Source organism: Dermochelys coriacea, chromosome 24 (assembly GCF_009764565.3).
Source record: "Dermochelys coriacea isolate rDerCor1 chromosome 24, rDerCor1.pri.v4, whole genome shotgun sequence".
Taxonomy (NCBI): domain Eukaryota; kingdom Metazoa; phylum Chordata; order Testudines; family Dermochelyidae; genus Dermochelys; species Dermochelys coriacea.
This window is the reverse complement of record NC_050091.1, coordinates 202,311-230,176: the sequence shown is the minus strand read 5'-3', so window position 1 is coordinate 230,176 and position 27,866 is coordinate 202,311. Positions and strand designations below refer to the sequence as shown.

The following is a 27,866-nucleotide window of genomic DNA, read 5'->3' as shown; positions in this document are numbered from 1 at the left end:
TTCCACCCCCAATGAGAGGCGATAGCTTTGTCAGCAGGAGAGCTCTCCTGCTGACAAAGTGCTGTTCATACCGACGCTTTTCGTCAGTAAAACTTTTGTTGTTCGGGGGGTGTTTTTAATCACACCCCTGAACGACAAAAGTTTTACCAACAAAAGTTCAGTGTAGACAAAGCCTAAATATAATACGAGACACAACAGGTGGATACAAAAAACAGATGGAAGCACAAAGTAATCGAGACTTTATTATGATAAGCAGCAGTCAAAGCACACCAACTGCCTAGTCACAAGTAATAAAGATTCTGCAATTGGAATTTAGTTAACAATTTTGTCGATGCACAGAGTATTAAAGAATCCAGCTGACTCTCCCATAACTGCATTGACTCTATAGTACCATGGAAAGTAAAATAGAAAAAAATATTTTATTTGGTTAAACAAGTAGATATGATTTATGAACACAAAAGGATACAAGATCTGTTGTACAAAAAGGTGCTAATTTTATATAGTTACTTTTATGACTATTACTATACTTTAAAAACAGAACTGAGTTATAAAGAGTAAAGAAAAATCTGAACATTTTCTTACAGCACGGGGGCAAAAAAGTATATTACTAGCTAGCTCAAAACCAGCCAAATAAAATTTTACCAAATTAAACAAACAAACATAAAAAAACCAACACACTTTACTTTTAGACTGGAATCAAGCTTGAGAAATTTCAATCCAAAGAACTATTTCCCCAGAAAGTTAAAAGTGCTCAAGAATAGGAGCTTATAATGAAAGTTTCAGAGTAGCAGCCGTGTTAGTCTGTATTCGCAAAAAGAAAAGGAGTACTTGTGGCACCTTAGAGACTAACAAATTTATTAGAGCATAAGCTTTCGTGAGCTACAGAAGTGAGCTGTAGCTCACGAAAGCTTATGCTCTAATAAATTTGTTAGTCTCTAAGGTGCCACAAGTACTCCTTTTCTTTTTATAATGAAAGTGCATCCTTAATCATAATGATAGTATTGTTACAGCAAAACAGTAAAGAAGGACTCTGTGAAATTCCACTTAGGTAATCTTGATAGTGTCTCCATGTATAAGACAGTACAATACACTGTTTCTAGTACTGTATAGGACAGTATTCCAATACAGTGGAGATGCTCAAAGTGAAAAACAGCACTTCAGAACCCCATTATACTGGCATACCTCTACTCCAATATAACATGACCCAATATAACACGAATTCAGATACAACATGGTAAAGCAGCGCTCCGGAGGGGCGGGGCTGCGCGCTCCGGTGGATCAAAGCAAGTTCAATATAATGCGGTTTCACCTATAACGCGGTAAGATTTTTTGGCTCCCGAGGACAGCATTATATTGGGGTAGAGGTGTAGTTTCCTAATATAGGAAAATGTTTATAAGCCAGTGTAACTTTTGCCACCAAACCTTTTAAAAAATATCTTATTAGATATGGAATACAATAATATAGTAATACCATCAACAAGAAGGGAGGTAGCATAAAAAGCTCTCCTACCTGACAGTGGCTGTAGTGCCTTTTCAATAGAAGGCAATGGGTCCTTTCTGAGAGGTCGGCTGAGTGAAGTCTCCTGTACACTGAAGAGTCCAGGGCCATCAGTTAATTTTTTACGTCCACTAGTGCTGGTAGAGTTAGTGACTCTGCAGCTGCCTATTGCACTTGTAAAAAGATTTGTGTGTTCATCACTGGTAGCTGGCTCAGAGCTAGGGGTAAATCCTCCCAAGGACAAACCTGCAGAGTTTTCAGAACAGTCTATCTGTAATGGTGTCTGTAATCCCAATGCTAAGGAATTAGACTCCAAAGGCTCTCTCCTTACCCACTGTTCCTCTCTGCTTAGCAAACCCTTTGAAGGTGAAAGGTGTGGACAAGACATATGACATCTGTGTTTCTCTTTATGTTTATATCTCTCACCAATAGCCTCCTTCCCAAATCTGTAGCGCTTCAAGGATTCCAGGACTGTTCTGGAAGAGCTGTTAGCTGTTATAGTGTCCATGGAAATCTGTGGTTGCTCTGAAGAACGATGTTCTCTATGTTTATGACGATGTCTGTGTTTATGTTCAAGCATCCAGCCATAAGCCATTTCAGGTGGAACACTGGGGTAGGTGCTCATAGAGAGGAGTGGAGTCCTGCTAGTTGTGAGGAAGGCTTCTTGACGTAGAAGCTTATGCTTCTTCTTGTGGTATTTGGCAGGATTAAGAAGCAAATGGCCTGTATGCATGTAAGAAGGTGGTGGCAGTGGGGTAGTAAAAGAAGGAGAAGGTGGTGGAGGATAAAGAGTTGGAGGATACCTTCCATAATAACCTAATCCTATTGGAGCAGCTGCAAGGGGAGAAGGAGAATAAGGCATGCCATAAGAGGGATAGAATCCAGTACTGGAAAGAGGAAAACTAAGACTATGCATGAAAGGCATTTCTGCCATAGCCTCCCGCATCTTGGGGGGTCTGCCTCTCTTCTTCTTTAAATCAGGTTTTCGAATGTAGTGCAAAGGATCTAAAGGAAATGTTGGATGAGTATAGAAGCTATTAAAGTTTATCCTAAAAATAGTAGGCAGTAGGTCTCGGGGTATAAAATGATGACTTCTGTGGGTTATTCTAATTTCACTCAAACGACTTATTAGTTCCTCTAACTCAGCAAGAAAATCAGGGTCTTGCCTACCTCGGAGCTGAGGATATTTCTTTTTCCTTTTTCGCTTCTGTCTTTTCATTTTGTCGTAGCTGAGGTAATCATGACCCCTACGCTTACATTTATGTTTATGTTTTTCTTTTAGGCTACTTAAAACTGTTGAGGTTTCAGGGGAAATGAGGGAAACATGTTCAAATGAATGTCTTTTCTTCTTCTGCCCACAGAATTTCTCTGCTCGGTCTGAAGTACTGTTATTATCTGTTCCTATTCCACTGTCACTGGGAACTGTCTCATCGCTGTGAGACTCACTAATTGGTGAAGGAGTGGCTTCCTTCAGAGATGTCAGTTCACTTAAGTGAGAAGGAGAGCTCGGCAATAAAGTAGGAGGAGATAATCTCCTCCTTCCTTTGGAGGCTTTTTTCATTGCAAGGGTCTGAACTACACTTCCTTGTCTGGAGTGTATATGTAAATATGGTACTGAACTGGGCTCAACAAATCCTGCATCACTGCTGACAGGGCTCTGCCCCCCACTTGCTGCAGAAGACTGAGAGCACACTGGAGATGGAAGAACCTCTGAATTATTAGCTGCTGAAGGGAGCAAAGGAGGAAGTACTTGTCCCAATATTGTCCCCGCTGTTTGCTGGGTAGTATTCTCAAGAACAGTTAAACTGGCAGAATTACTAGTTAAAATACCATTTAGGACAGCTTTAGGTTTCCTCCCTCTTCTCTTTCCTATGTAAATGGTTCCTTTCTTGCTGACATTTATCTGTTGGCCTAATTTTGAACCAAACGTGGCAGCAAGGGTTGACACTGTATTGTGGAGTTTTGATTGCACTTTCCCTTTGTTATTTGGCTCCACTGTGCTAGAGAGGATCTGATTCAAAAGCTTTTTTCGCTTCAAAGTTTTCATTTTGTTTATTTTTCGGATAATTGTTTTCATTAATTGCCCATTACTTCTCTTGGTAACTTTTCTATCTGATTCTACCTCAACGTCTCTCATGCTACACAGAGTTTTCTGAGCTTCCTCTGGACCGCTGACCTGGTCCTTCCTCTCAAAAAAATCCCCACTACATTGCTGATCACTTTCAGATTCCATTTTGTTTGAATTATCTGTAGCAACAAAAGATGCCACAGACAGAATAGGTGGTTTCATTTTAACAGCTGATCTGATCTGTCTTTTAGGTCTCCCTCTCTTCTTAGGAAAAGTTTGTCCTGTTAAGCTCTGTTTTAGGGAGGGAATTTCTATCTCTGGCTGCAGAACAGGAGGCTCTTGCTCTTCCTTTGACTGCACTGAGAAGACTTTTGATGCTGGAATTTTTAGGGTTCTCTTTGGGGGACCTTCCAGCTGGGGCATCTCCTTTGATTTAGGCCTTCCTCTTTTGGGCTTATAAATTTCTGGTAAGATGTCACCTGACACACACACTCTGGAGGGCTGTTTGTGAGTACTATAGAATTTTTGAGTCTGTTTGTCAGCTTCAGTTAACAGAGCAAGAGACTGTCCGCTGTTAGATTTGCTCAGTTTTGGCAACTGATGTTTGACAAATTCATGCTCTATAAATGAAGTTGACCCTATATTTTTCAAAAACTTAGCCTGCTCCAGACTACTGTTTGATAGTGCAGTGCATGAAATGTTTTTAAAAAGCTCTGACCTTTCTAATTCTAGACCTTTTGGAGGCCGACATATGTTTCTAGACACCACTTTAGTCCATCGTGGTTTCCTTCCTTTTCTTTTCTTTAAAGATTTTGACTGAGTAGCACTCAGGTCCTCAGCTCCTTGGCAAGGTTTCCCTGATGCAGTTATTGCACCAATCTTTAGAAACTGTTTGGTATTAAACAAACTTGTGAAGCTAACCACTGAAGAGGTGATGGTAGCATGAACATTTGATTCAGTTGCCAGACTGTTTTTTTTCCCTATGGAAGGATTAGTTCTTGTGGTGTCTGTGTGTGTGGCTTTTGAATCATTTAATTCTTTATCCACAGCTTTAAAATCAGTGCTCAAACTGTGATTCGATGATCTAGTCAGGTTCAGAAGTGTACTGTCGGAAGAAAACTGAGTCTTCCCAATCTGCTCAGAAATTCCTTCTAAGAGATCTGCTGTGGTGGTACTTATATGTGATGGATTTGAAGCTAACTGAGAGGAGGTTGCTGTGGGGCTCCTGTTTAAGGTAGTAATAGACACTGTAGGTGAGGGTGATGGGAGGTTTCCCTCTCCGACAGCACTAAATGGGGACTTCGCTGTAGATACATCTGAAGCTCCTCCTGTCCTGAAGTCTGGTGAAGTGCAATACACTGGAAGCTGCTTTTCATGCTTAGATGTTTCATAAGTCCTCTTTTCATTGCATGGGAAACTGTCCTGTTGAATACAGGTTCCTTCATTAAATATTTCTTTGTCTATACCAGCAACCTCTTTTCGAACTGAAATCTTTTCCAAGATATTGTCTTTATTCTGTCTTATAATATGTTTCTCAAAAGTTTTACTGCTGATATTATCTTTCAATAATTCTGTAGTCTCATGGCTTTCAAGAATATTGAGGTTTGTACTGCAAGAAAGCTTGAAGGGCTCTGAGGCAGGACAGAGAGAATCAGCTTTCAGACTTCCAGAGTCCTTGTTAATCAATCCTGCTGAAGTGCCAATTCCCAGCAGTTTCTTCCCAGAGTCTTTGTTAACCAGTCCCACTGGGGTGCCAATCCCTAGCAGCTTCTTCCCAGAGTCTTTGTTAATCAATCCTGCTGTGGTGCTAATCCCCAGCAGCTTCTTCCCCGACTCCTTGTTTACCAATCCCGTTGGGGTACCAATCCCCAGCAGCTTCTTCCCCGACTCCTTGTTAACCAATCCCACTGGGGTGCCAATCCCCAATGACTTCTTCACCAGCTCCTTGTTAACCAATCCTGGTGGGGTGCCAATCCCTGGTGGTTTCTTCCCAGAGTCCTTATTAACTAATCCAGCCACAGAGTTAGTCACTGGCTGCTTCTTCCCAGAGTCCTTGTTAATTAATCCAGATGGAGTGCCAATCCCTGGTGGCCTCTTTCCAGAGTCCTTGTTAATCACTCCAGCTAAAGAACCAATCCCTGGTGACTTCTTCCCAGAGTCTTTGTTAACCAATATGGCTGCAGTGCCAGTCCCCAGAGGCTTCTTCCCTGAGTCCTTGTTAACCAAGCCAGCAACAATGCTAGTTCCCGGCAATTTCTTTACTAAGTCCTTGTTAACCAGTCCAGCTGCAGTTCCAGTTCCTGGTAGCTTCTTCCCAGAGTTTTTAACCAACCCAGATGCAGTTCCAGTTCCTGGCTTCTTCTGCTTTGTTTTGGAAGACTTTGAGGGGGGACAAATTGCAATAAGTTGAGCCAATTTTTCTGTTACAGTTGTTGCTCCATTAATTTGTGCTCTATCCTTCAAGTCAGGATCACGGCTACCAACAGGAGTAGAAGGAGCTGACATTACATAATCTGTCATTTCAGTGGGTAGTGGAGAAAGCTTCTTAGATACAGGACTTGTTTCTCCTTGTATGTCTTCCTCAGCACGGAATTCAACTGTTGCAATTTCTTCAGCTTTCTTGCAAAACTTTGAAGGGTCCTAAAAGTTTAAATAAGAAAAATATTTTAGAAACCAAATAAAAACAAAAGTAAAATTTCTCTAATTATACTACCCTATAGTGTTGATGTAATCAATCATTGCTGTTTGATAAGGGATCTCTGTGAATGAGATGTTGCATCTCAGTTGACTCTATCATTTTTAAAAGAAGACATTTCAGTGGACATGTACAGGCTTTTATAAAACAACTATCACCCACACACCTTCACAGCACCCAGTCAAAGTAATTTAATCTCTTCTACTGATTGGAGTGGTGATGGGCTTTCACCACAGTAGATTGCTAACTGCGCTAAAATATACCAAACTGCATGGTGGTTTGTGCACTGGAAAAATGAGGACTACAGACTACCAAAATTATTTGCTGCTGTGGCTCAAACCATATTTGAAACCTAGTCTCTATAGGAGAAAAGCTATGCTAATACAATAATCCATTACATCACTCTTTTGGGGATGTTCCAGTAAATTAACCTTTTCCTTACAGAGGATTTTCATCTTTTATATACCACTTCCAATAGCGATCCTAGAAATGCATGAGATGTATTAACTTCTATTGGGAGCTGGGGGAGGAACTGACACTCATTCCTTATAATTATCAGGTAATGAAGTAGAAAGTACAAGGCTTGAAGAAACTTACCTGATACCTACTGGCCTGAGATTAAGCCTACTACCCAGGGTGAAAAATATTGGTGCTACCATGCCCACGCAACACTATCCTCCCTGACATTTAAATTAATACAAAAATTGTATACTGTTTATTTTTACTGTACTTAATTGACAATCAATTTTGTATTTAATACATTTTACAAAACTAACTTGGGCTGGCCAAATAGCAGAAAAAATATTTGTTGAATATATTTAAATGTCACCATAATTCATTTAATATTCTTTGGTGAACAGAAGGTGACAAGCAACAGAGCTGCTCAAATACTGCAAAACAAAATTGTTGAGATATACCAGTGATGTTAATTGAGTGTATTATAATATATTAGCAGCGTTCTTTTTGACCAGTCTTACTTACTCCAGTCTCGTGCTTTTGATAGACCTTCTTTCCCTTCCTGGTTTATGTTCTTACGTGGCTTCACTCACTGTTTTATGTAGTCTTCAGCAGCCAAAATTTTGATTAAAAAAAGGAGTCTAAATTTAGGCTCCTATGTTCATGTAAAGTAAATGGGATTTGTGCTCCTAATTCACTTAAGCACTTTTGAAAATCCCATAACTAAGGCACCTATATACGGACTTGGTGTCAGGAGTAAGGCCCTCAGCCACATCTGCTCAGTACTCCTGATACCTTAATGAGCCAGCCAGGCTGCCTGATGGACCACTTTGCCTGAGGAAGCCAGCAGGCCAGCTCTTAAACCTAACAGCAGCAGCTGTTCTCTGGCTGCTCAACACACATGCCCATGGGACTCTGCCTCCCTAAGCTTGTCTCTCCGAGCCTGCTCCTCCACATCTCTAGCCCAGACCATGTTCTGCACCCAGGCTTGCTCCTACCTCAGAACCAGCTCTGCTTCTGCCATCCCAGACTTCTGGTAATCCGGCTCTGACCCTCGGCTTTGACTCTGACTCCATCTCAACCCCTGGCTCTGGCATTCGGGCTCTGACTTTGGTCCTGACCCTCAACTCTGATTCCTGACTTCAACTCTGTCTTGCCCCTTGTCTCTGGCACTTGGACTCTGACCACTAGGCCTAAGTGCCTATGACCCAGTCCACTGACACTTGGGAGCCTAATTTCTGGCTCCTATTTTCAAAAATTTTAGCCAATAGTCCATTTCCTCTTTTCCTTCTCTCTCTTTCTCCATTCCTCCTATAGCACTCTTTCTTTCCCTTTTGTTATGTTGTGGACTCTGACTCCTACCTGATATTTCATGTTTCTTCTTTCTTCTCCAATATCTCTTTACATACTGTGCTTCTCTTTTCTAATGTATCCCATCAATCTCTTCCCTCTTACACCCACCCATGCTCCCATACATAGGGCTTGGAAGTTTTCCTAGACAGTGAAATATTTGAGACCTCACTGTCTGGGGCAAAACCAAAATGAGAGGCAATCCCTGCCTCCCTGAACTGCTGGGATAGGGAAATATATTAGAAATCTTACCAAGGTACTGTCCCAGGACCCTGCTCAGTTTGCTCCATATTTTGTAAAAGTCTTTGGCTAGCAAAAGTGATAAATCGCAAACTCTCTGACTGTCAGAAGGGAGAAGGTACACATTCTAACTCTCTCTATATATGTGTGTGTCCCTCCTTCAAACCCAGGGCTTCTTGTTTTCTTCAGAAAGGTGCCTCAGCTACACTACCCTTCTCCCAACTCTCTTATAGATCCTGCTCCTCAGTGAACAGTTCCAGCGCTAGCCTCTACTGTGGTTCAACTCAGAGCTTTCTCAAGTAGCACTGTAGCAAAATTGATTTAATTCTTGTCAGTTTCACAAACCTGGAATATTTTCCAAAAAGGATCTGAACAGCAGCAGTGAAAATGGAGAAGGCTGATCAATTTTCATTTTGTTGCAGGTTAAAAAGCTCTGAGCAGCAGTAGATACTTCATGTGTCTTTTGGCAGATTTAGGAAAACAGAATTGCACTTAGTCTACCCTCAGGTCACATTTGAAAAGTTGTTTCAAACTATAAGAACTGGAACTGTCCTCTTCAAGTCATGTACTAATTTGGACTAAGTCCCAAAGCATGTGCTCAGGTTTTGATTGCCTGCAATATATTCTTGGAGAAAGGTGCAGATCAAACTAGTCTTTGATGGGACAGGTAGTCAAGATCTTGAAGCTTTGTTTTTAAATGAGCATAGATTCTGCAGAAATTGATGGCACTCACCCTGAAAAGTTTCTTCCTCATCCTGTGTGAGTGCATATTTCAAGCCCACAGAAAATAATTATCAAACACACACACGTGTGTGTGTGTGTGGGGGGGGGGGGGAATAAACTGAAACTGCTGCTGAATTAAAGATAAGAGGTTGGAAGAAATCTGTATTTTTGCTTGCAACTCGAGAAACCAGGCCTCTGTCCTAGTTTGGAAACCAAGTATATTGAATTTTACAGTTTAAAAATAAAAATCACATAATCACAGGTACGTTAACAGAAAATATCTGGTTTACACATCCTTTTTTGAAACCAATTTCATTTCGTTCATTGGATATCAAATAAAACAAATCCAGTTAACAGAGACATCTTTTTATTGAGAATATTTTGTCTCCCTAGGAGACTTCTTTCAGAGTAGCAGCCATGTTAGTCTGAATTCGCAAAAAGAAAAGGAGTACTTGTGGCACCTTAGAGGCTAACAAAAGTTATTTATTTGAGCATAAGCTTTCGTGAGCTACAGCTCACTTCATCAGATACATTCAGTGGTATTTTCCACTGAATGCATCCAATGAAGTGAGCTGTAGCTCACGAAAGCTTATGCTCAAATAAATTTGCTAGTCTCTAAGGTGCCACAAGTACGCCTTTTCTTTTTTAGGAGACTTCTATATCAATAGGCTGCTAGTGTAGTTACAAACCATTATGAAAGGCAACATTTATAACCTGGATCAACAGAACAGCTCTTTGTTTACCATATTCTCTAGAACAGCGGTGGCCAACCTGAGCCTGAGACTGAGCCAGAATTTACCAATGTACATTGTCAAAGAGCCACAGTAATAAGTCAGCAGCCCCCATCAGCTCCCCCCACTCCTATCGCCTCCCACTCACCAGCAGCCCCCCCAATCATGACCTCCCAATCAGCTGTTTTGTGGCATGTAGGAGGCTCTGTGGGGGAGGGGGAGGAGCGAGGGCATTGCAGACTCACAGGAGGGGGCGGAGTGGGGACAGGGCCTGTGGGAGAGCCAGGGGTTGAGCAGCAAGCACCCCCCCCCCCCGGCACATTGGAAAGTTGACACCTCTAGCTCCAGCCTCAGAGTCAGTGCCTATACAAGGAGCCACATATTAACTTCTGAAGAGCCGCATGTGGCTCCGGAGCCACAGGTTGGCCACCCCTGCTCTAGAATGTTAAATAGTTGAGGGCTGGTGACATCAAATGATTTATCTAAATAAAAATAAATCACTCACATGCTATTGTCTGACTGATTAACTTGCTGAACCATGTAAACAGTCAACTGAACTCCAAAGAGAGTATTTCATCACCTTTCTCCATTATCAATTACTTAAGAGCTCAGCCAATCAAAATATTTTGAATGCCTAAAGCTTCTTTACTGCAACAACAGTGTCTGGTGTTCAAAATAAAGCTAGGATTAAAAAAAAATTAAATAATTCTGATCATTTAAAAAAGTGATTTCTAAAATGTTCCCAGATGAACCTGGGAATACCGCTGAAGTAATAAGGCTTTTCACTTCACAGATCTCTCAACATCAAAGGGAGTCCTCCTTCTGCTTATAAACATATACCATTACTAAGGTTTGAACAATTATCTATTTTTATGATTTAGTTTCTCATAACTCATTACTTATTTGTTTCACAGCACCCGAAAATGTGGTAAATTGCCTTCCTAACACATAAAAACACATGGGTCCTGCCCTGAAGTTCTTATAATTTGACTAAAGATGATGAACAAAGGCATGGGGAACGTGAGAGGAGGACAAGGGTTGCAATAGCAAGATTGTATGATTGCATAGGAAGTATTGCAACCATCTTAATGAATTTAATGTTGTCTTCTTTGAAGATATGTTTTAAACTGTTTAATTTATATTACAAAAATTAGGAGTTTGTGTGTGTGTGAGCACTTGGGTTGAAATGTGAGAGGGGCGTGGTGGGAAGGAGAAGTTGTAGGAGTATGAGACAGAAGTGCCTAAAGGGAAGCTGAGTGAGAGGGAGGTGGAAATGGAAAAGGAGGAAGGGAAGATTAATGAGAAACACAATAGATAAGAGATAGTGAGGATGGGCACCTAAACTGTCACAGTGGCAGCAGAGGGGTGATGTAAAGGGGGACCAGCCACCAGTGACAATACAGCAAATGTGAAAAAGCATCCTGAGTTCAAGATCTGGTAGCCTCAGTGGCTAGGACATTTTTAACTCTAGCTGCTTCTGGACTGACAGTCCAACCTCCTTCCCATTAGCTACAGCTCCCTCATTTTAGAAGAGGGGACTGTTGGCAAATTGCTGACAGCCCTTTGACCCTGGAATTCAAAAGTGATGCATATAGCTGATAATAACTGGAGAACTAGATATTTTATTATTTTCAAATACGTCCTCCCTCCAAAAGCTTTGGTCTTTATCATTACCTAAAATATACAGATAATCTTTGGAGGCACAATTAGAATTTCTGATTTTCCTGAAATGTTGCAGACTTTAACCTCTTTACTGCCCATCAATACTAAAGCAAAGAAAATAGACTCATTTACCACTTCCGCCCACCTCTTGGTTTCAGACCTGTCTTCAAACTGCCTTCTAGGCTGTCTCTACATTGATAATTTAGGTAAGTCTTCCACTATTAATCCAGCATCAGTCCAACTCCAACAGTTCTAGCAATGTTGTGAATGCTAGTATAGACATGTCATCAAACATTGCTCAGAGTAGGTCAGACAACATGGCAGTATATATGTCTGTGATCAGCCTACATTATATTTTAGATCCTTGCTAGTACCTGTGCTAGATCACGGGTGGGAGAATTGTCTAAAATTCTCTGCATAGATTATGCCCTAGTAGCTGAACGTCACTTTCCACAATGCACACTGCCATGCTGACCCAAGAAGTGACTCCAGAAATCCAGCAGTCTTCCACAAAGCGGCGATGTGTTCTTGATTAAAGTCCTTTCTAAAGCAAAAACCTGTTAGGTCAGATCCCTCCAGGCCCTGCTGTTTCAGAGGCTTGATGCCTCCAGGTACTACTCAGTTGTTTGCTTTGGAAGCTACTAGTGCTAGAGGGATTTTTGTAATATGGAGAACAGTTTGGCATTGAGCCCAGCTTTTCCATGGCAGCTGCAATCTTATGTAAATTGTACTAAGGCTTCACATTTTAGAGGAGCTTTTTTCCTTTGCACACACAAAACAGACAGCTGTGGGGGCAGCCATGATCTGTCTACAGCCTTGGAGACTAAACAAGGTGCCACTCTTATTTCCCAAAATAACAGTGTGGAAGCATATGCTCCCTTAAATGGAAAAGGACTAATCCAAAGATCAATTCTTTTGGGTTGACCAATCACAGGGTAGTAGGGTGTGCTTTCAATGAGTACAGCATTTTAAAGGTGCAATAGTTTGTTCGGTGAGGTTCACTGTCAGCCCTATAGATTTATATCCAGACTATTGCTTTCCTTTTTTTGTTTCTGCAGTTCTAAGCTGGCCCACATGCAGCTGATTTAGCATTTCACTTCCTCTTGTTGCATACTGTGGTTGAAAAGTCTGCACTGTTTTTAATGGATGCAAATAGGGATTAATAACTCAATAAGGTATTTCTTATTTTGCTGTTGATCTAACTAACGTAAATTACCCGGTATAATACTAAGGATCTTTACTAAAGAGAGCTAACAGGAGACATTCACAGACAAAAACCTTATCTTGGATGTCTTATTTAGGGACTGCCATTTATGCCTATATGTTCTTCCTTTTTATTTTATTTTTAATAACTTTAAATCATGCTGAGATGTCCACACTGAAGCTGTCCAATAAGCACGCATGATTACCTAATACTACACCATAGCAAGCAATGAAAATTAATTATACTTGATAAGAATAATGTGTACATTTACGTGAGGAGTGTAAGATTTAGGATACACTTAACTTCTCTTTCTTTACCATTAAATGCTCGAGTTTTGTAAATGACGTAACATTGTTCTTACTTAGCATCCACAATTGTTTTTTGAAACAAGTTTTTTGATTTGGAATTATTAATAAATTTAAGAAGTAAGTGGCACTGCCCTATTAATTATTTGTATTATTGCAGCACTTAAGAGTCCCCTATGTTAGATGCTGTACAAACATAAAAACAAACCAAAAAAGGAAGATAGACAATAGCAGATTCTGGCTTGGTAAGTGTTGTAGGGAGGAGGGTTTTGGTTTTGTGGAAAACTGGTACACCTTCTATAGTGAAAGGCAGATGTGGATGACCTCTGCCACAGTAGAAGGGGGAAAAATTTTCTCAGAGACAGACTGACTAGAATAGTTAAGTGGGCATTAAACTAATAATAAAAGTGGAGGGTAAAAAGAGAGAGGATATGAGCATTCAGCACAAAAATATTGAGATGTTGAGAACAATATTAATCAAACAACCTAGGGACACAAAGAGAAAAAAAATCTTTAATTGCCTATTCATCAAATTATAGGAGCCTGGGTAACAAACAAGATGAACTGGAATTGCTCATTTATGAGCATAAATTCACTCTAGTTGGTATTACTGAAATTTGAAGGGATGATTTGCATGATTGGAATGTTAAATAGTCCCTTGGCCATTGTAATAGTACACTGGCCAAACAGGACAGTCTCTATGCAAAAGAATAAATGGATATAAATCTGACATCAAGCATCATAACATTCAAAAACATTCAAAAATTGGTAGAAGAACACTTCAACCTCTCCGGCCACTCAGTAAAAGATTTAAGGGTGGCAATTTTGCAACAGAAAAGCTTCAAAACCAGACTCCAATGAGAAACTGCTGAGTTTGAATTAATATGCAAACTAGAAACCATTAATTTGGGTTTGAATAGAGACTGGGAGTGGCTGGGTCATTACACATATTGAATCTATTTCCCTATGTTAAGTATCCTCACATCTTCTTGTCAACTGTCTAAATGGGCCATCTTGATTATCACTACAAAAGTTTTTTTTCTCCTGCTGATAATAGCTCATCTTAATTAATTAGCCTCTTACAGTTTGTATGGAAACTTCTACCTTCTCTACATGTGTGTGTGTATATATATATATCTATATCTATCTATCTTCTTACTATATGTTCCATTCTATGCATCTGATTAAGTGGGCTGTAGCCCACGAAAGCTTATGCTCTAATAAATTTGTTAGTCTCTAAGGTGCCACAAGTACTCCTGTTTTTTTAGGTACAAGTGATCATGACTTGATCACATTTAGAAGGTGCAAGGAGAATAAAGTCCACATCAATAATATAAATACTTGGTGCTTTTATAGGGCCAATTTCACAAAGCTGAAAACAATTATAAGCCAAATCAACTGGGAAGAAGAATTTAATCAGAAAAATATGACTGATAATTGGGAATAATTTAAGAAAACTTTATTAGATGCCCCAAAAGCCACAATCCCACAACTGAGGAAGAAGGCTCTGATGGTTAAAAAAAACCCCTGGTTTAGAGGAGAAGTTAAGGCAGCTAAAAAAAAAAAAAAAGACAGCTAGATTGACTAGATAGGAAAAAAAAAACAAGTGAAAGAAAAGGGAAATTGATAGTAATGAATATAAACCAGAAGTCAGGAATTGTAGAAAATTGACAGGTAAAGCAAAAGGACATAAGCAGGAATCTATGGCCAGCAGAGTTAAGGACAATAAGAAGGAATTTTTAAAACATATTGGGAACAAAAAGAATCCTGAAAATGGTATTGGTCCATTACTAGATGGAAAAGGTAGAATTATCCATAATAATGTAGAAAAGGCAGCAGTATTCAATAAATATTTCTGTTCTGTATTTGGGAGAAAACAGAAGATCTCGTCTCATCATAGGGTGGTAACATTCTTTCCATTCCACTAGGATCTCCAGAAGACATTAAACAAAAACTAATAAAGGTAGATATTTTCAAATCAGCGGGTCCAGATAACTTGTACCCAAGAGTTTAAAAGAGTGGGTGGGCAGCCTGTTGGACAGTTGATGTTGATTTTCAGTAAGTCTCGCAGCACAGGGGAAAGTTCCACAAGACAGAAAGAAAGCTAGTGTTGTGCCAATATTTAGAAAGGGTAAATGGGATGACCTGGGTAATTATAGGCCTCTCAGCCTAACATCAATTCCTAGCAAGATAATGGAGCAGCTGCCATGAGACTTGATTAATAAAGACTTAAAGGGAGTATATAATTAATGAAAATCCATGTATGCTCATGGAAAATAGAGCCTTCAAACTAACCTGATACTTTTTTATCCTCCAAACTTGTGATTTCATCAAAAAAAGGTATCAGTGTTGACATAATAAACTTACACTTCTGTATGGTGTTTGACTTGGGACCGCACGACATTTTGATTAAAAAACTAGAACATAAAATTAACATGGCACATGCTAAATGGATTAAAAACTGGCTAACTGATAGGTCTCAAAATGCAATTGTAAACAGGGAATCGTCATCGAGCGAGTGTGCTTCCAGTGAGGTCCCAGAGGGATCATTTATTGGCCCTATGCTGTTTAACATTTTTATCAGCGATGTGGAAGAAAACATAAAATCATCACTGATAATGATTTCAGATTACAAAGATGGGGGAGTGGTAAATAATGAAGAGGACAAGTCACTAATGCAGAGCAATGCAGATCTCTTGGTAAACCGGTGCAAGCAAATAATATGCTCTTTAATATGGCTAAATGTATAGGTATACATCTAGGAACAAAGAATGAAGGCCACACTTACCAGATGGGGAACTCTTTCCTGGGAAGCAGTTTCTCTGAAAAAGATTTGGGGGTCAGGGTGGATAATCAGGTGAACATGAGCTCCCAGTGAGACATTGTAGCCAAAAGAGCTAATGTGATCCTGCAATGAATAAATGGGAATCTCGAGTAGGAGCAGAGAGTTTATTTTACCTCTATATATTGGTGCAACTGCTGCTGGAATAGTGTGTCCAGTTCTGGTGCCCACAATTGAAGAAGGATGTTGATAAATTGGAGAGGGCTCAGAGAAGAGACTGATTAAAGGATTAGAAAACATGACTTATAGTTATAAGATAAACAGATTGAGCTCTTTGAGTTTAACAAAGAGAACATTAAGGAGTGACTTGACTACTGTCTAAAAGTATTTACATGGGGAACAAATAATAATGGGCTCTTCAATCGATCAGAGAAAGTTATAACACGATCCAATGGCTGGAAGTTCAGGGTAGACAAATTCAGACTGGAAATAAGGCATTAATTTTTAACAGTGAGGGTAATTAACCATTGGAACAATTTACCAAAAGTCATGGTGGCTTCTCCATCACTTAAAATTTTCAAATAAAAATTGGATATTTTTCTAAAAGATATAATCTATGAATTATTTAGGGAAGTTCTATAAGAACAGCCTTACTGGGTCAGACCAAAGGTCCATCTAGCCCAGTATCCTGTCTTCTGACAGTGGCCTGTGCCAGGTGCTCCAGAGGGAATGAACAGAACAGGTAATCATCAAGTGATCTATCCCCTGTCGCTCATTCCCAGCTTCAGGCAAGCAGAGGCTAGGAACACCATTCCTGCCCATCCTGGCTAATAGCCATTGATGGACCTATCCTCCATAAATTTATCTAGTTCTTTTTTGAACCCTGTTATGGTCTTGACCTTCACAACATCTTCTGGCAAGGAGTTCCACAGGTTGACTGTCTGTTGTGTGAAGAAATACTTCCTTTTATTTGTTTTAAACTTGTTGCCTATTAATTTCATTTGGTGACCTGTAGTTCTTGTGTTATGAGAAGTAGTAAACAACATTTCCTTATCTACTTTCTCTATCCAGTCATGATTTTATAGACCTCAATCATATCTCCCCTTAGCCATCTCTTTTCCAAGCTGAAAAGTCCCAGTCTTATTACTCTCTCCTCATATGGAAGCTGTTCCATACCCCTAATCATTTTTGTTGCCATTTTCTGAACCTTTTCCAATTCCAATATATCTTTTTTGAGACGGGGAGACCACATCTGCACACAGTATTCAAGATGTGGGCATACCATCAATTTATATAGAGGCAACATGATATTTTCTGTCCTATTATCTATCCCTTTCTTAATTATTCCCAGCATTCTGTGCCGCTGCACATTGAGTGGATGTTTTCAGAGAACTATCCACAATGACACCAAGATCTCTTTCTTGAGTGGTAACCGCTAATTTAGACCCCATCATTTTATATCTATAGTTAGGATTATGCTTTCCAATGTGCATTACTTTGCATTTATCAATATGACCTGTGTTATACAGGAGGTGAGACTAGATGGTCATAAGCACATAAGACTGGCCATACTGGGTCAGACCAACAATACATCTAGCTCAGTATCCTGTCTTCCAACCATGGCCAGTGCTAGATGTTTCAGAGGGAATGGACAGGACAATTATCAAGTGATCCATCCCATGGCCCAGCTTCTGGCAGTGACAGGTTTAGGGACTCATGGGGCATGGCACTGAGTCCCTGACCATCTTGGCTAATAGCCATTAATGGACCCATGCTCCATGAATTTATTTAATTTTTATGAACCCAGTTATACCTTTCGCCTTAACAACATCCTCTGTCTACCAGTTCCACAGGTTTACAGTGCATTGTGTGAAGAAGTACTTATGTTTGTTTTAAACCTGCTGCCTATTAATTTCATTAAGTGACCCATGGTTCTTGTGTTATGTTGAGGGATAAACCTTTCTTACTCACTTTCTCCACACCATTCATGATTTTATAGACCTCTATCATATCCCTCCTTAGTCATCTCTTTTCTAAGGTGAACTGTCCCAGTCTTTTAAATCTCTCCTCATATGGAAGTTGTTCCATATCCCTAATCATTTTTGTTGCCCTTCTCTGTACTTTTTCAAGTGTAACATATCTTTTTTTATATTGGACAATGAGAACTGCATGCAGTATTCAAGGTGTGGGCATACCATGGGCTTATATCATGGCATTATGATACTTTCCGGTACCTCCGTAATATGTGTATCTATATAATCTGGTTTGGGTTTGGTATGGGTTGTGTTGGGTTTGAGGGGTTTTTTTTGTTTGTTTTGAAACACTTATAGCCAACAATTAAACTAAAGTAATTTTTCATCCAGTCCCAAAAAAGCACAGTATAATTTTTAATTTAATCGAGAGCTGTTTTTTTTTAATTAAAAACTCCAAGTCTAACCAAACTTCCTCCCTGACGGCCACATAGAATAATCTTAGCTGAAGTCTATACTGGATCTGAAAACTCAAACTGAATTTTTACATAGACCAAGAAAAACTATTGTGCTCTGGTACAGAGACACAAATTAAAAAAGCATTTCTCTAGCTTGCAGGATACAGGTGTTCAGGAAAGAGCTTGAAGGACACAGTAGTTCTAAGAAATCATGCTTTTCTATTCTAATAGGGAAACAGACAGGATGTTGATGTTGTCCATGGTGACTGAGAAAGGAGGTAGTGGGGAGGATTTTCGTGGGCGGGGGGGAGACTAAGAGCTGTTTAATCCATGTTGAGTTTGAGCGGGCAGCTAATAATGGTTTCTGGCGAGCTCTGCCTCATTCAGTGCTCACCTGAAAACATGCACGTTCACTACATAGCTTAGTTAGTACATGCACTTACAGCCACGTTAATTTCAAATACTGATAAAGTTCTAAAAATATAGCAAATTCAGCACCACACCTAAGATTAGAACACAGATCTTTTGGTTCCATAGCTATTGCCTAATCATCTAGGTCACAGCATCGCTCAAATAAACCACTATGATTTAGTTACTGAATCTGAAAATTGTGGCTAATAGTATTTGCTATTCTACATAAAATCTTCCTGAAATGTAAGCTGAGTTTTTGACTTTTGTAAAGTGCTTTGAGAACTGGTGAAAAGCTCTATATAAGATATAGGTATTATGATGATGATGATAATGTTCATGCTAACATTTCTACTTCTTGCTTTTGGAAATATTTTAGCTGCTGTTTATAAAAATATTAAGTAGAACCTTTGAAAGGGGGTGTGTGTGTGTGTGTATAAAAATAGTTTGTTAATAAAGAATTAAAATATTTCTTAGGGTTACCTGACTCTACAACTTTCCACATATTGCTTAAACTGGATATGAATTCTTAGAATAGTTATTTCTTCATGCAATTTAAATTGGTCTTTGCTAATCTAAATTTAAGGTCCACACAATATGTGCCCATTTGCAGTTTTATCAATAGAAAGTAAAAATAGCATTGGGATGTAAAGCATGCTTCTTTAGGGTTGTATAATTTCACTGAATTTACCACCTGTGCTGTTCATTCCATTGTGTTCCAGGGAAGTCTACAGACAGATTTTGGTCTCTAATATGTCAGCAAACACGTACAGCAGCCAATTTTACAAAACACACTCCCACATGTATTAAATAAAAATAGTTGCGTTATGAATTCGTAACATTATAGGCAAGATTCTTGGTCCTCGTATGGTCCCTTTACATTTTTTGGAATTGCCTGGCCAGCTAACAATTCCCCTGGTGCAGGAATATCTTCCTGACAACAATTTTATAGGGGGATACCGACAGTGATAAAACTGATTTCAGAGTAGCAGCCATGTTAGTCTGTATTCGCAAAAAGAAAAGGAGTACTGTGGCACCTTAGAGACTAACAAATTTATTAGAGCATAAGCTTTCTTGAGCTACAGCTCACTTCATCAGATGCATTTGGTCCAAATGCATCCGATGAAGTGAGTTGTAGCTCACGAAAGCTTATGCTCTAATAAATTTGTTAGTCTCTAAGGTGCCACAGTACTCCTTTTCTTTTAGTGATAAAACTGTAAACCCTATATATGATGGAAACCGCTTCAAGCCACAGGGTGCAGCAGCAATACCTCCAGTATTCTTAGTTCCAGCACCTATGCCCGACCATATAAATTCCAGAAATCCCTATTTGCTGAAATGGTGCCTCTGGGCTGCTCGCAACTACTTGGGTAGAGGAGCCTTGAAACTTCTGTAAACTATGCTGATGACTGGACCGGTGTAGAAATGGTCAATATGAGGGAGACGGTAGGAAGGGGTAGCCTCATTTTGCACATGCTGGAGCTTGGATACGTGGGATTTGGAGAGGCTTTATTGGAAAAAATAATCCCAACTATACATACAAAATCATGGGGTCTAAATTAGCTGTTCCATTGAAGAAAGATCTTGAAATCATCATGGATAGTTCTTTGAAAACATCTGCTCAGTGTGCAGCAACAGTCAAAAAAGCCAACAATGTTAGGAACCATTAGGTAAGGGATAGATAAGACAGAAAATAGCTTAATGCTACTATATAAATCAATGGTATGCCCACACCTTGAATACCACATGCAGTTCTGGTTGTCTCATCTCAAAAAAGATATACTGGAATTAGAAAAAGTACAAAGAAGGGCAACAAAAATGATCAGGCGTAAGGGACAACTTCTATATGAGGAAAGATGAAAAAGACTGGGACTGTTCATCTTAGAAAAGAGACAGCTAAGGGGGGATATGATAGAGGTCTATAAAGTCATGAATGGTGTTGAGAAAGTGAATAGGGAAGCGTTGTTCACCTCTTCACATAGCACAAGAACCAGGGGATCGCCCAATGAAATTAATAGGCAACTGCTTTAAAACAAACAAAATTAAGTAGTTCTTCACACAGCACACAGTCAACCTGTGGTACTTGTTGCCAATGGATGTTGTAAAGGCCAAAGATATAACTGGGTTCAAAAACAAATTAGGAAACTTCATGGAGGATCAATGGCTATTAGCCAAGATGCTCAGGGATGCAACCCCATGCGCTATGTGTCCCTAAAACTGTGAATGCCAGAATCTGGGACTGGATGACAGGGGATGGATCACTTCATAAATTTCCCTGTTCTGTTCATTCCCTCTGAAGCCTGTGGCACTGGTCACTATCGGAAGACAGGATACTGGGCTAGATGGACCATTGGTCTGACCTAGTATGGCCATTCTTATGTTTTTGTACAATAGTGGCTCCATAATTGAAGGTTGCACTGAGATCAGAATTTAAAGCAGAGATTAAACCGGATATGAATGAGTAATAAAGCGTACCCAGTTCAAATTTACATTTATTCTAAATGTTCAAAAATGATTTCTGAGAATTTTCAAGTAAATGTTAGTTTATGAGTTATCATTTTAGATAACCCCAATAAGATCCCAAGAGAGAAAATATTTCTCATTTCCAATACGCAAAAAAGACTATTTTAGGTATTGTAGCAAGATAAAAGACACAGGGTACTCTTTAATGTGTTCATATTTTATTAACAGTATGAATAACTATTTCTAGCCATGTTGCAGTGATAGCCAATATTTTCATTGTCAAATATTTGTCAAATGGTTGCTTCAAGAATCTAAATTTTCATTTTAAAATGTTTATAGTCCTCATGTTTGTGAAGAAAACCTAAGTGTAAAGCAATACAGTATTTACTTCCTGAATCTACTGATAGTTTCAATTTTTTCCTCTAACATTCTGCATTTCTGTAGGGGTGTTGTGTACAGTTCAACGTATTACATATAATTCTGATTTAAAGTCAAATATATAGAAGTTTGCTTTTGAAAAAAGAAATTCTGAGTATGTAAGTCACCTTTCTATTCTCAGCATCATAGATGAAAATGCTAAAATCGAAATTTTAAAACTATAATTGTCATTACATTATTGAATGTAGCATTGGAAGATAAAAGTTAAGAGCAATTTTCACTTCTTTCAGTGCACTGAAGAGGATGGCATTGTTGAATTGAGAGGGAGTGTGTGCTTTACGAGTATTAGGCCTTGGTCTGGTCTACACCTAAAACTTTGGTTGATCTAGATTTGGTCACTCAGAGGTGTGAAAAATCGACCTCGGTCGATTTAACTACATCTCTCAAGTCATGGTGTATGTAACATTAGGTCAAATGGAAGAATTCTTCCATCAACCTATTACCAACCCTCAAGGAAGTGGACTTACTACACTGATAAAAAACCCCTTCCATTGCTGTAGTAAATAGCTATACTACAGCACCTTGTGTCCACACAAAAACGGTTTTCAAAGCAATTTATTTAGCATCTTAGGTCCGAGTAAATTCTCCTCATTGGAACAAGAGTAACTCCACTTTGCAAAAACAACAAGGAGTCTGATGGCACCTTAAAGACTAACAGATGTATTTGGGTATAAGCTTTCGTAGGTAAAAACCCCACTTCTTCAGATGCTTTGCAGTCACTTCATTTGTTCTAAAGTTTGTGGACCAATTTCTAACTACTGTGCTGGTAGCAGTCCTCCAGCTAGTATCCCAAACTGCACTACTTCACACCTTGATTGACCTGTCTTGTACCAAGGCTCTCTACTGCTCCAGAGGCATCTTGCCTTAATGTAATATCTCTGTTTAAATGCTGGCGGGCAGACAGGAATGCCCTTTTTCAATACCAGACAGTAGTGAGTCACATACTGATGACAGCAGCTGTGCTGCCCCAATGTGGGCACATGCAGAGATCCTGGACTTGACTGGACTCTTTGGAGACATACATATCCAGTTCCATCTGAGTAAGCTTCATTGTAATGCACAGTCAGAGAAAACAAAGGTGAACGAGCACTTTCAGAGCTGGTCCCAGTGCCAAGACAAAGCAAAGGAGGTCTGGAATAAGTACCTGAAGATAAGGGACCAGGACCTCCAGTAATGCCACTGCTACTGCCCATATTATGAGGAATTGCACCACATTTTTGAAAGCAATGCCACCACCGAACATAAAGCTGATGTGATAGATAGCACCCCGCACCACATGGTAAGCGCCCAATAATACCTCCAACTCCTTGCTTGACCTCAAGAATACCATGCTGTCCAACCAGGAGGAGATTTATCATGGTAGCAAAGAACTACAGGACTTGTTTGATACAGACAATGCACAAGAATCCAGTGCAGACAGCCATATTGAAATCACTGTGGAGGAGAACTCTACCATCACCCTGCCTGAAATTGCTGCAGAGGAAAGCTGTGTCAATAAGAATTGCATTGTACTATAATATAGCCACTTTGGGGAATTTAAACTACGTTTTCCTGGTATGGGATTTTCAGCACCAACTCGGGCAGAGTTAGAAGACCCTCTCCACTTGCTATGCATTTAAACCCACTCCTTCCCAATATGCTGTCCAGGGCAGCTGTGCCACTGAAACTTTATTTTTTTAATTCTCTTTTGTATCTAATCTTACAGCCACCAGTACTTTTTCTGCATAGCGGAAAACCCCAGTAAGAACACAAGAATGGCCATACTGGGTCAGACCAAAGGTCCATTCAGCCCAGTATCCTGTCTACCGACAGTGGCCAATGCCAGTTGCCCCAGAGGGAGCGAACCTAACAGGTAATGATCAAGTGATCTCTCTCCTGCCATCCATCTCCACCCTCTGACAAACAGAGGCTAGGGACACCATTCCTTACTTATCCTGGCTAATTGCCATTAATGGACTTAACCTCCATGAATTTATCCAGTTCTCTTTTAAACCCCGTTATAGTCCTAGCCTTCACAAACTCCTCAGGCAAGGAGTTCCACAGGTTGACTGTGTGCTGCATGAAGAAGAACTTCCTTTTATTTGTTTTATACCTACTACCCATTAATTTCATTTGGTGGCCCCTAGTTCTTCTATTATGGGAACAAGCAAATAACTTTTCCTTCACTTTCTCCACACCATTCATGATTTTATAGACCTCTATCATATCCCCCCTTAGTCTCCTTTTTTCCAAATTGAAAAGCCCTAGCCTCTTTAATCTCTCTTCGTATGGGACCTGATCCAAACCCCTAATCATTTTAGTTGCCCTTTTCTGAACCTTTTCTATCTTTTTATATATATAAAAAGTATATCTTTTTTGAGATGAGGGGACCACATCTGTACGCAGTATTCAAGATGTGGGCGTACCATGGATTTACAGAAGGGCAATAAGATATTTTCTGTTTTATTCTCTATCCCTTTTTAAATGATTCCTAACATCCCGTTTGCTTTTTTGACTGCTGCGCCACACTGTGTCGATGTTTTCAGAGCACGATCCATTATGACTCCAAGATCTTTCTCCTGAATAGTTGTAGCTAAATTAGCCCCCATCATATTGTATGTATAGTTGGTTATTTTTTCCAATGTGCATTACTTTACATTTATCCACATTAAATTTCATTTGCCATTTTGTTGCCCAATCACTTAATTTTGTGAGATTTTTTTTTGAAGTTCTTCACAGTCTGCTTTGGACTTAACTATCTTGAGCAGTTTAGTATCATCTGCAAACTTTGCCACCTCACTGTTTACCCCTTTCTCCGGATCATTCATGAATAAGTTGAATAGGGTCAGTCCTAGGACCAATCCTTGGGGAACACCACTAGTTACTCCTCTCCATTCTGAAAGTTTAGCATTTATTCCTACCCTTTATTCCCTGTCTTTTAACCAGTTCTCAATCCACGAAAGGATCTTCCCTCTTATCCCATGACAACTTAATTTACATAAGAGCCTTTGGTGAGGGACCTTGTCAAAGGCTTTCTGGAAATCTAAGGACACTATGTCCACTGGATCCCCCTTGTCCACATGTTTGTTGACCCCCTCAAAAGAACTCTAATAGATTAGTAAGACATGATCTCCTTTTACAGAAGCCATGTTGACTTTTGTGCAACAATTTATGTTCTTCTATGTGTCTGACAATTTTACTGAGACTTTTTCTGCTTGCTCTCTCTTTCCTCCACCCCAGGCCTCCCTTGCTCAGGATGTTGGCACCACAGGTGTTAAGAAAGGAAACATACTACATATAAAGCATCTTTAGTGTAGCCCCACAAACAAACAAAAAATGAGAAAAAGTACAGTGATTCATGTTTCATTAGTGCACTCAGGTGTTACTGAACTTCATAGAGTTAATTAGGTAAATGCCTCAAATCAGGCTACAGAGACATTCAAAATGCACAGATATTGTAAAGTGCTATAATATATTTGGATACAGAGTTCTTAAAGCAGAATTCTATTATTTTGTAGTATACTTTAAGCCGATCTAAAGGAGTAATAAAAGAGAATTCAAAACAAAAAGATAGTGTTCAACTTTTGCTTAAACACTGCCTGGCAAAGCAGCTCTATTAGGGCTCCCCATATAGTATGTTTGTTCCCTTCCAATCTTACACCCGCTGCAGAGAAACCATCCATTTAAATAAAAAGAAAAGGAGTACTTGTGGCACCTTAGAGACTAACAAATTTATTAGAGCATAAGCTTTCGTGAGCTACAGCTCACTTCATCGGATGCTCACGAAAGCTTATGCTCTAATAAATTTGTTAGTCTCTAAGGTGCCACAAGTACTCCTTTTCTTTTTGCGGATACAGACTAACACGGCTGCTACTCTGAAACCTGTGATTATGCAAGGCATCCATTTAAATGGCAGCGATGCATATCTTCTCCTTTTGCCCGCTGCCTTTTGGAACAGGAACTTTCTCTGTCTCCTGGTGATTTGGCTAAACATGATGTCATTCAAGATAAAGACAGCTTGCAGAGGTCCACATGCAATTACTAACCTGCCCCCATCCATCTAAAAACAGAAAACATACATCCAGCCATCGACCCTACAGTCCACAAGCAAACTATAAAAAATGAAAATATACCTCCAGGCACCCACCATACAAATTTCAGGCACCCCTGAAAACTAAATATAATGCCAGACGCCTCAAATATTGTGAAATAAGTTTGAAAACTATCTTAAAAGGAATCACAGAGTAGGAAGAGATGATGGGAATGGCATTCCAAAATTGTGGGAAAAGGAATTTTATCAGTGTTGGCTTTGAGACTACCAGGTACTTATTGTTCCACTCCTGTGTTTTTTTTCTGCCTTCCCTTAACACCGGTAATTGTACAAAAAGGGAAGTTGTCACCCACAGAGAGGCTGTCACAAAAACAAAATGATATAGACCATCTCTTCCATTAAGTATTCCCTTCATCAAAACAGAGGGCCATGATGAAGGCAGAGTTGTGCAGGGAAGGTTTTCTGGCGCACATGGCCCTGGAGAGGGACATGATGCAGTCAATGCAGACACAGCCAGCTGCAATGAAGCATCTTTTGATGCAAAGATCAAGCACTATACCTCAACGTTCCAAGGTCACACAAAGAGTGGAGAAGACACCATACTGGGACTGTCATTTCAATCAACCTAATTACAGGTCCTTCCCTCTACATTGAGTCCCACAGGAGACAGAGAATGAGAATCCTTTCACCCACCGGATCTTCAGAACTTTTAGACCACTCCTTAGTGTTGCAATACCTTAACAATGGTGTTATTAAAAGTTTGCACTATGTTCTTTGTTTGTCTTTATTTTTATTGAAGAATGTGATCGGGCAGAGGCCCCACACCAGCAGAGTCAGGGTTAAGAGGAGCGTATGGGCCCAGTTGGCCCCACCCCCACTATGCCTGCAGCCAATGCCAAGCATGGAGTGGGAATAAAAGGAGAGAGCCTGGCTCATCTGAGGGAGGGCTGGCCAAGAAAGACGACAGAGCTCTGCCTCTCTGCCTGAAGGAACTTTGCTTGCAGAGTTTCAGAGGGATGGACCTGCTAACCAGAGCAGTCACTAAGGAGGAGCAGTTAGACCAAGAGTGAGTGATGCATAAATAAGAGACTGTCTGGGAGACTAGTCTGAAGGGCGATAGAGGGGTACCTCATTGGAAGGTTGGGGGATGGCCCAGTATTGAGTTAGGTTTGCCTTTTATTTCAGGATTTTTCAGGGCTTAGCCCCTCCAACTCCCACACTGGGGATAAGACTGAAGGGACAATTAACTGGTGTGACAGAGTCCTGCTACATTGGGCTGCAGAGGTGGAGACTTCTCCCCCCTGCCAGGAGATCAGCAGCCATGTCAGGGCACCTGGAAAGTCCACAAGAAGCACTGCTCCTGCTACACTGTTACATAGAAGCATTATCACTTCCCCCTCCACTATTCAAATGCATTTTCTAACAACTTAAAGTAATTCATGTACAGCTAAACTCGTCCAGCCGTTTCAGAAGGTAAGCTGAATGACAGGAAGAAGCATAACTCCATTAATGTTCAGTGTTCTGATGAACAGAAGTTCCCTTGCTTATTCAAGATAACAGGCATGAATTTTTAAATATTTTTGCATTATGGACCTTTCCAGATCACTCCACATTAATACTGGTGAATCTTCCACAATGATCAAGCAAGTCTGCCATACCATGAAGAAATACCCCTTCCTGTTAATCAAGTCTTTGGTCTGGAACGGGGTGCAAAGAATAGGAATGTGTATCTCCTCAACAAACCAAATACAGTTTGGGAAACCCATCTGTGCAAATACATCAATAATCTCCTGTGCACTGCCACGCTTTGACATAACATAACAGCACTCTCCTCATAGCATTGCAAACCTCCACAACAGTTGATTTACCCACATCAAACTGGATTCCCTACCAACCAGTAGTAACTGGGAGTGGCGATCTTCCAGATGATAATGGCAAAATGCTTTTCCATATTAAGGAGAGCTCATGATAGTCTTCTGCCACTGCAACTCAGAGGTGAGTTCTGCACAGATTTCTAGGAAAATAGCAGCAAGTTATGTCACTATTGCTAGTCATTCCAGTTCTGAATCACTATGCTCTCCCACCAGTCACTGATAGTTGGCTGAGCCCAGAAGCGATGTTCCACTGAGTACAGGTGCTCCAGATATATGCTCTGCAGAAGCAAATGCCCAATTTCATCCTCTACCATTAGTCATACCACTGTAGCATCAACAGCCCTTTTAAAGCTGCAGAGCCAAATTGATCCACCCGAGCAACTCAGAATGCATGTACATCATTCTGTTCATATTAATGACTGTCATGATCATGGTGCTCAGCACTGGATCCTCCATGCTGCCTGACATCAGTCTGAAAATGGTGCTAGCAAAATGGAATGGATGACAAGAG

At 40.0% G+C, this 27,866-nt stretch overlaps 1 protein-coding gene across 1 annotated transcript in view; it reads right to left on the bottom strand.

Moving 5' to 3' along the window:
• The window catches only part of ASH1L (ASH1 like histone lysine methyltransferase), a 159,081-nt gene that overhangs the window by 89,865 nt on the left and 41,350 nt on the right, over positions 1–27,866 (bottom strand). The window contains 1 exon segment of the mRNA XM_038383327.2: positions 1,511–6,206. Coding sequence (XP_038239255.1) covers positions 1,511–6,206 — 4,696 coding nt within the window.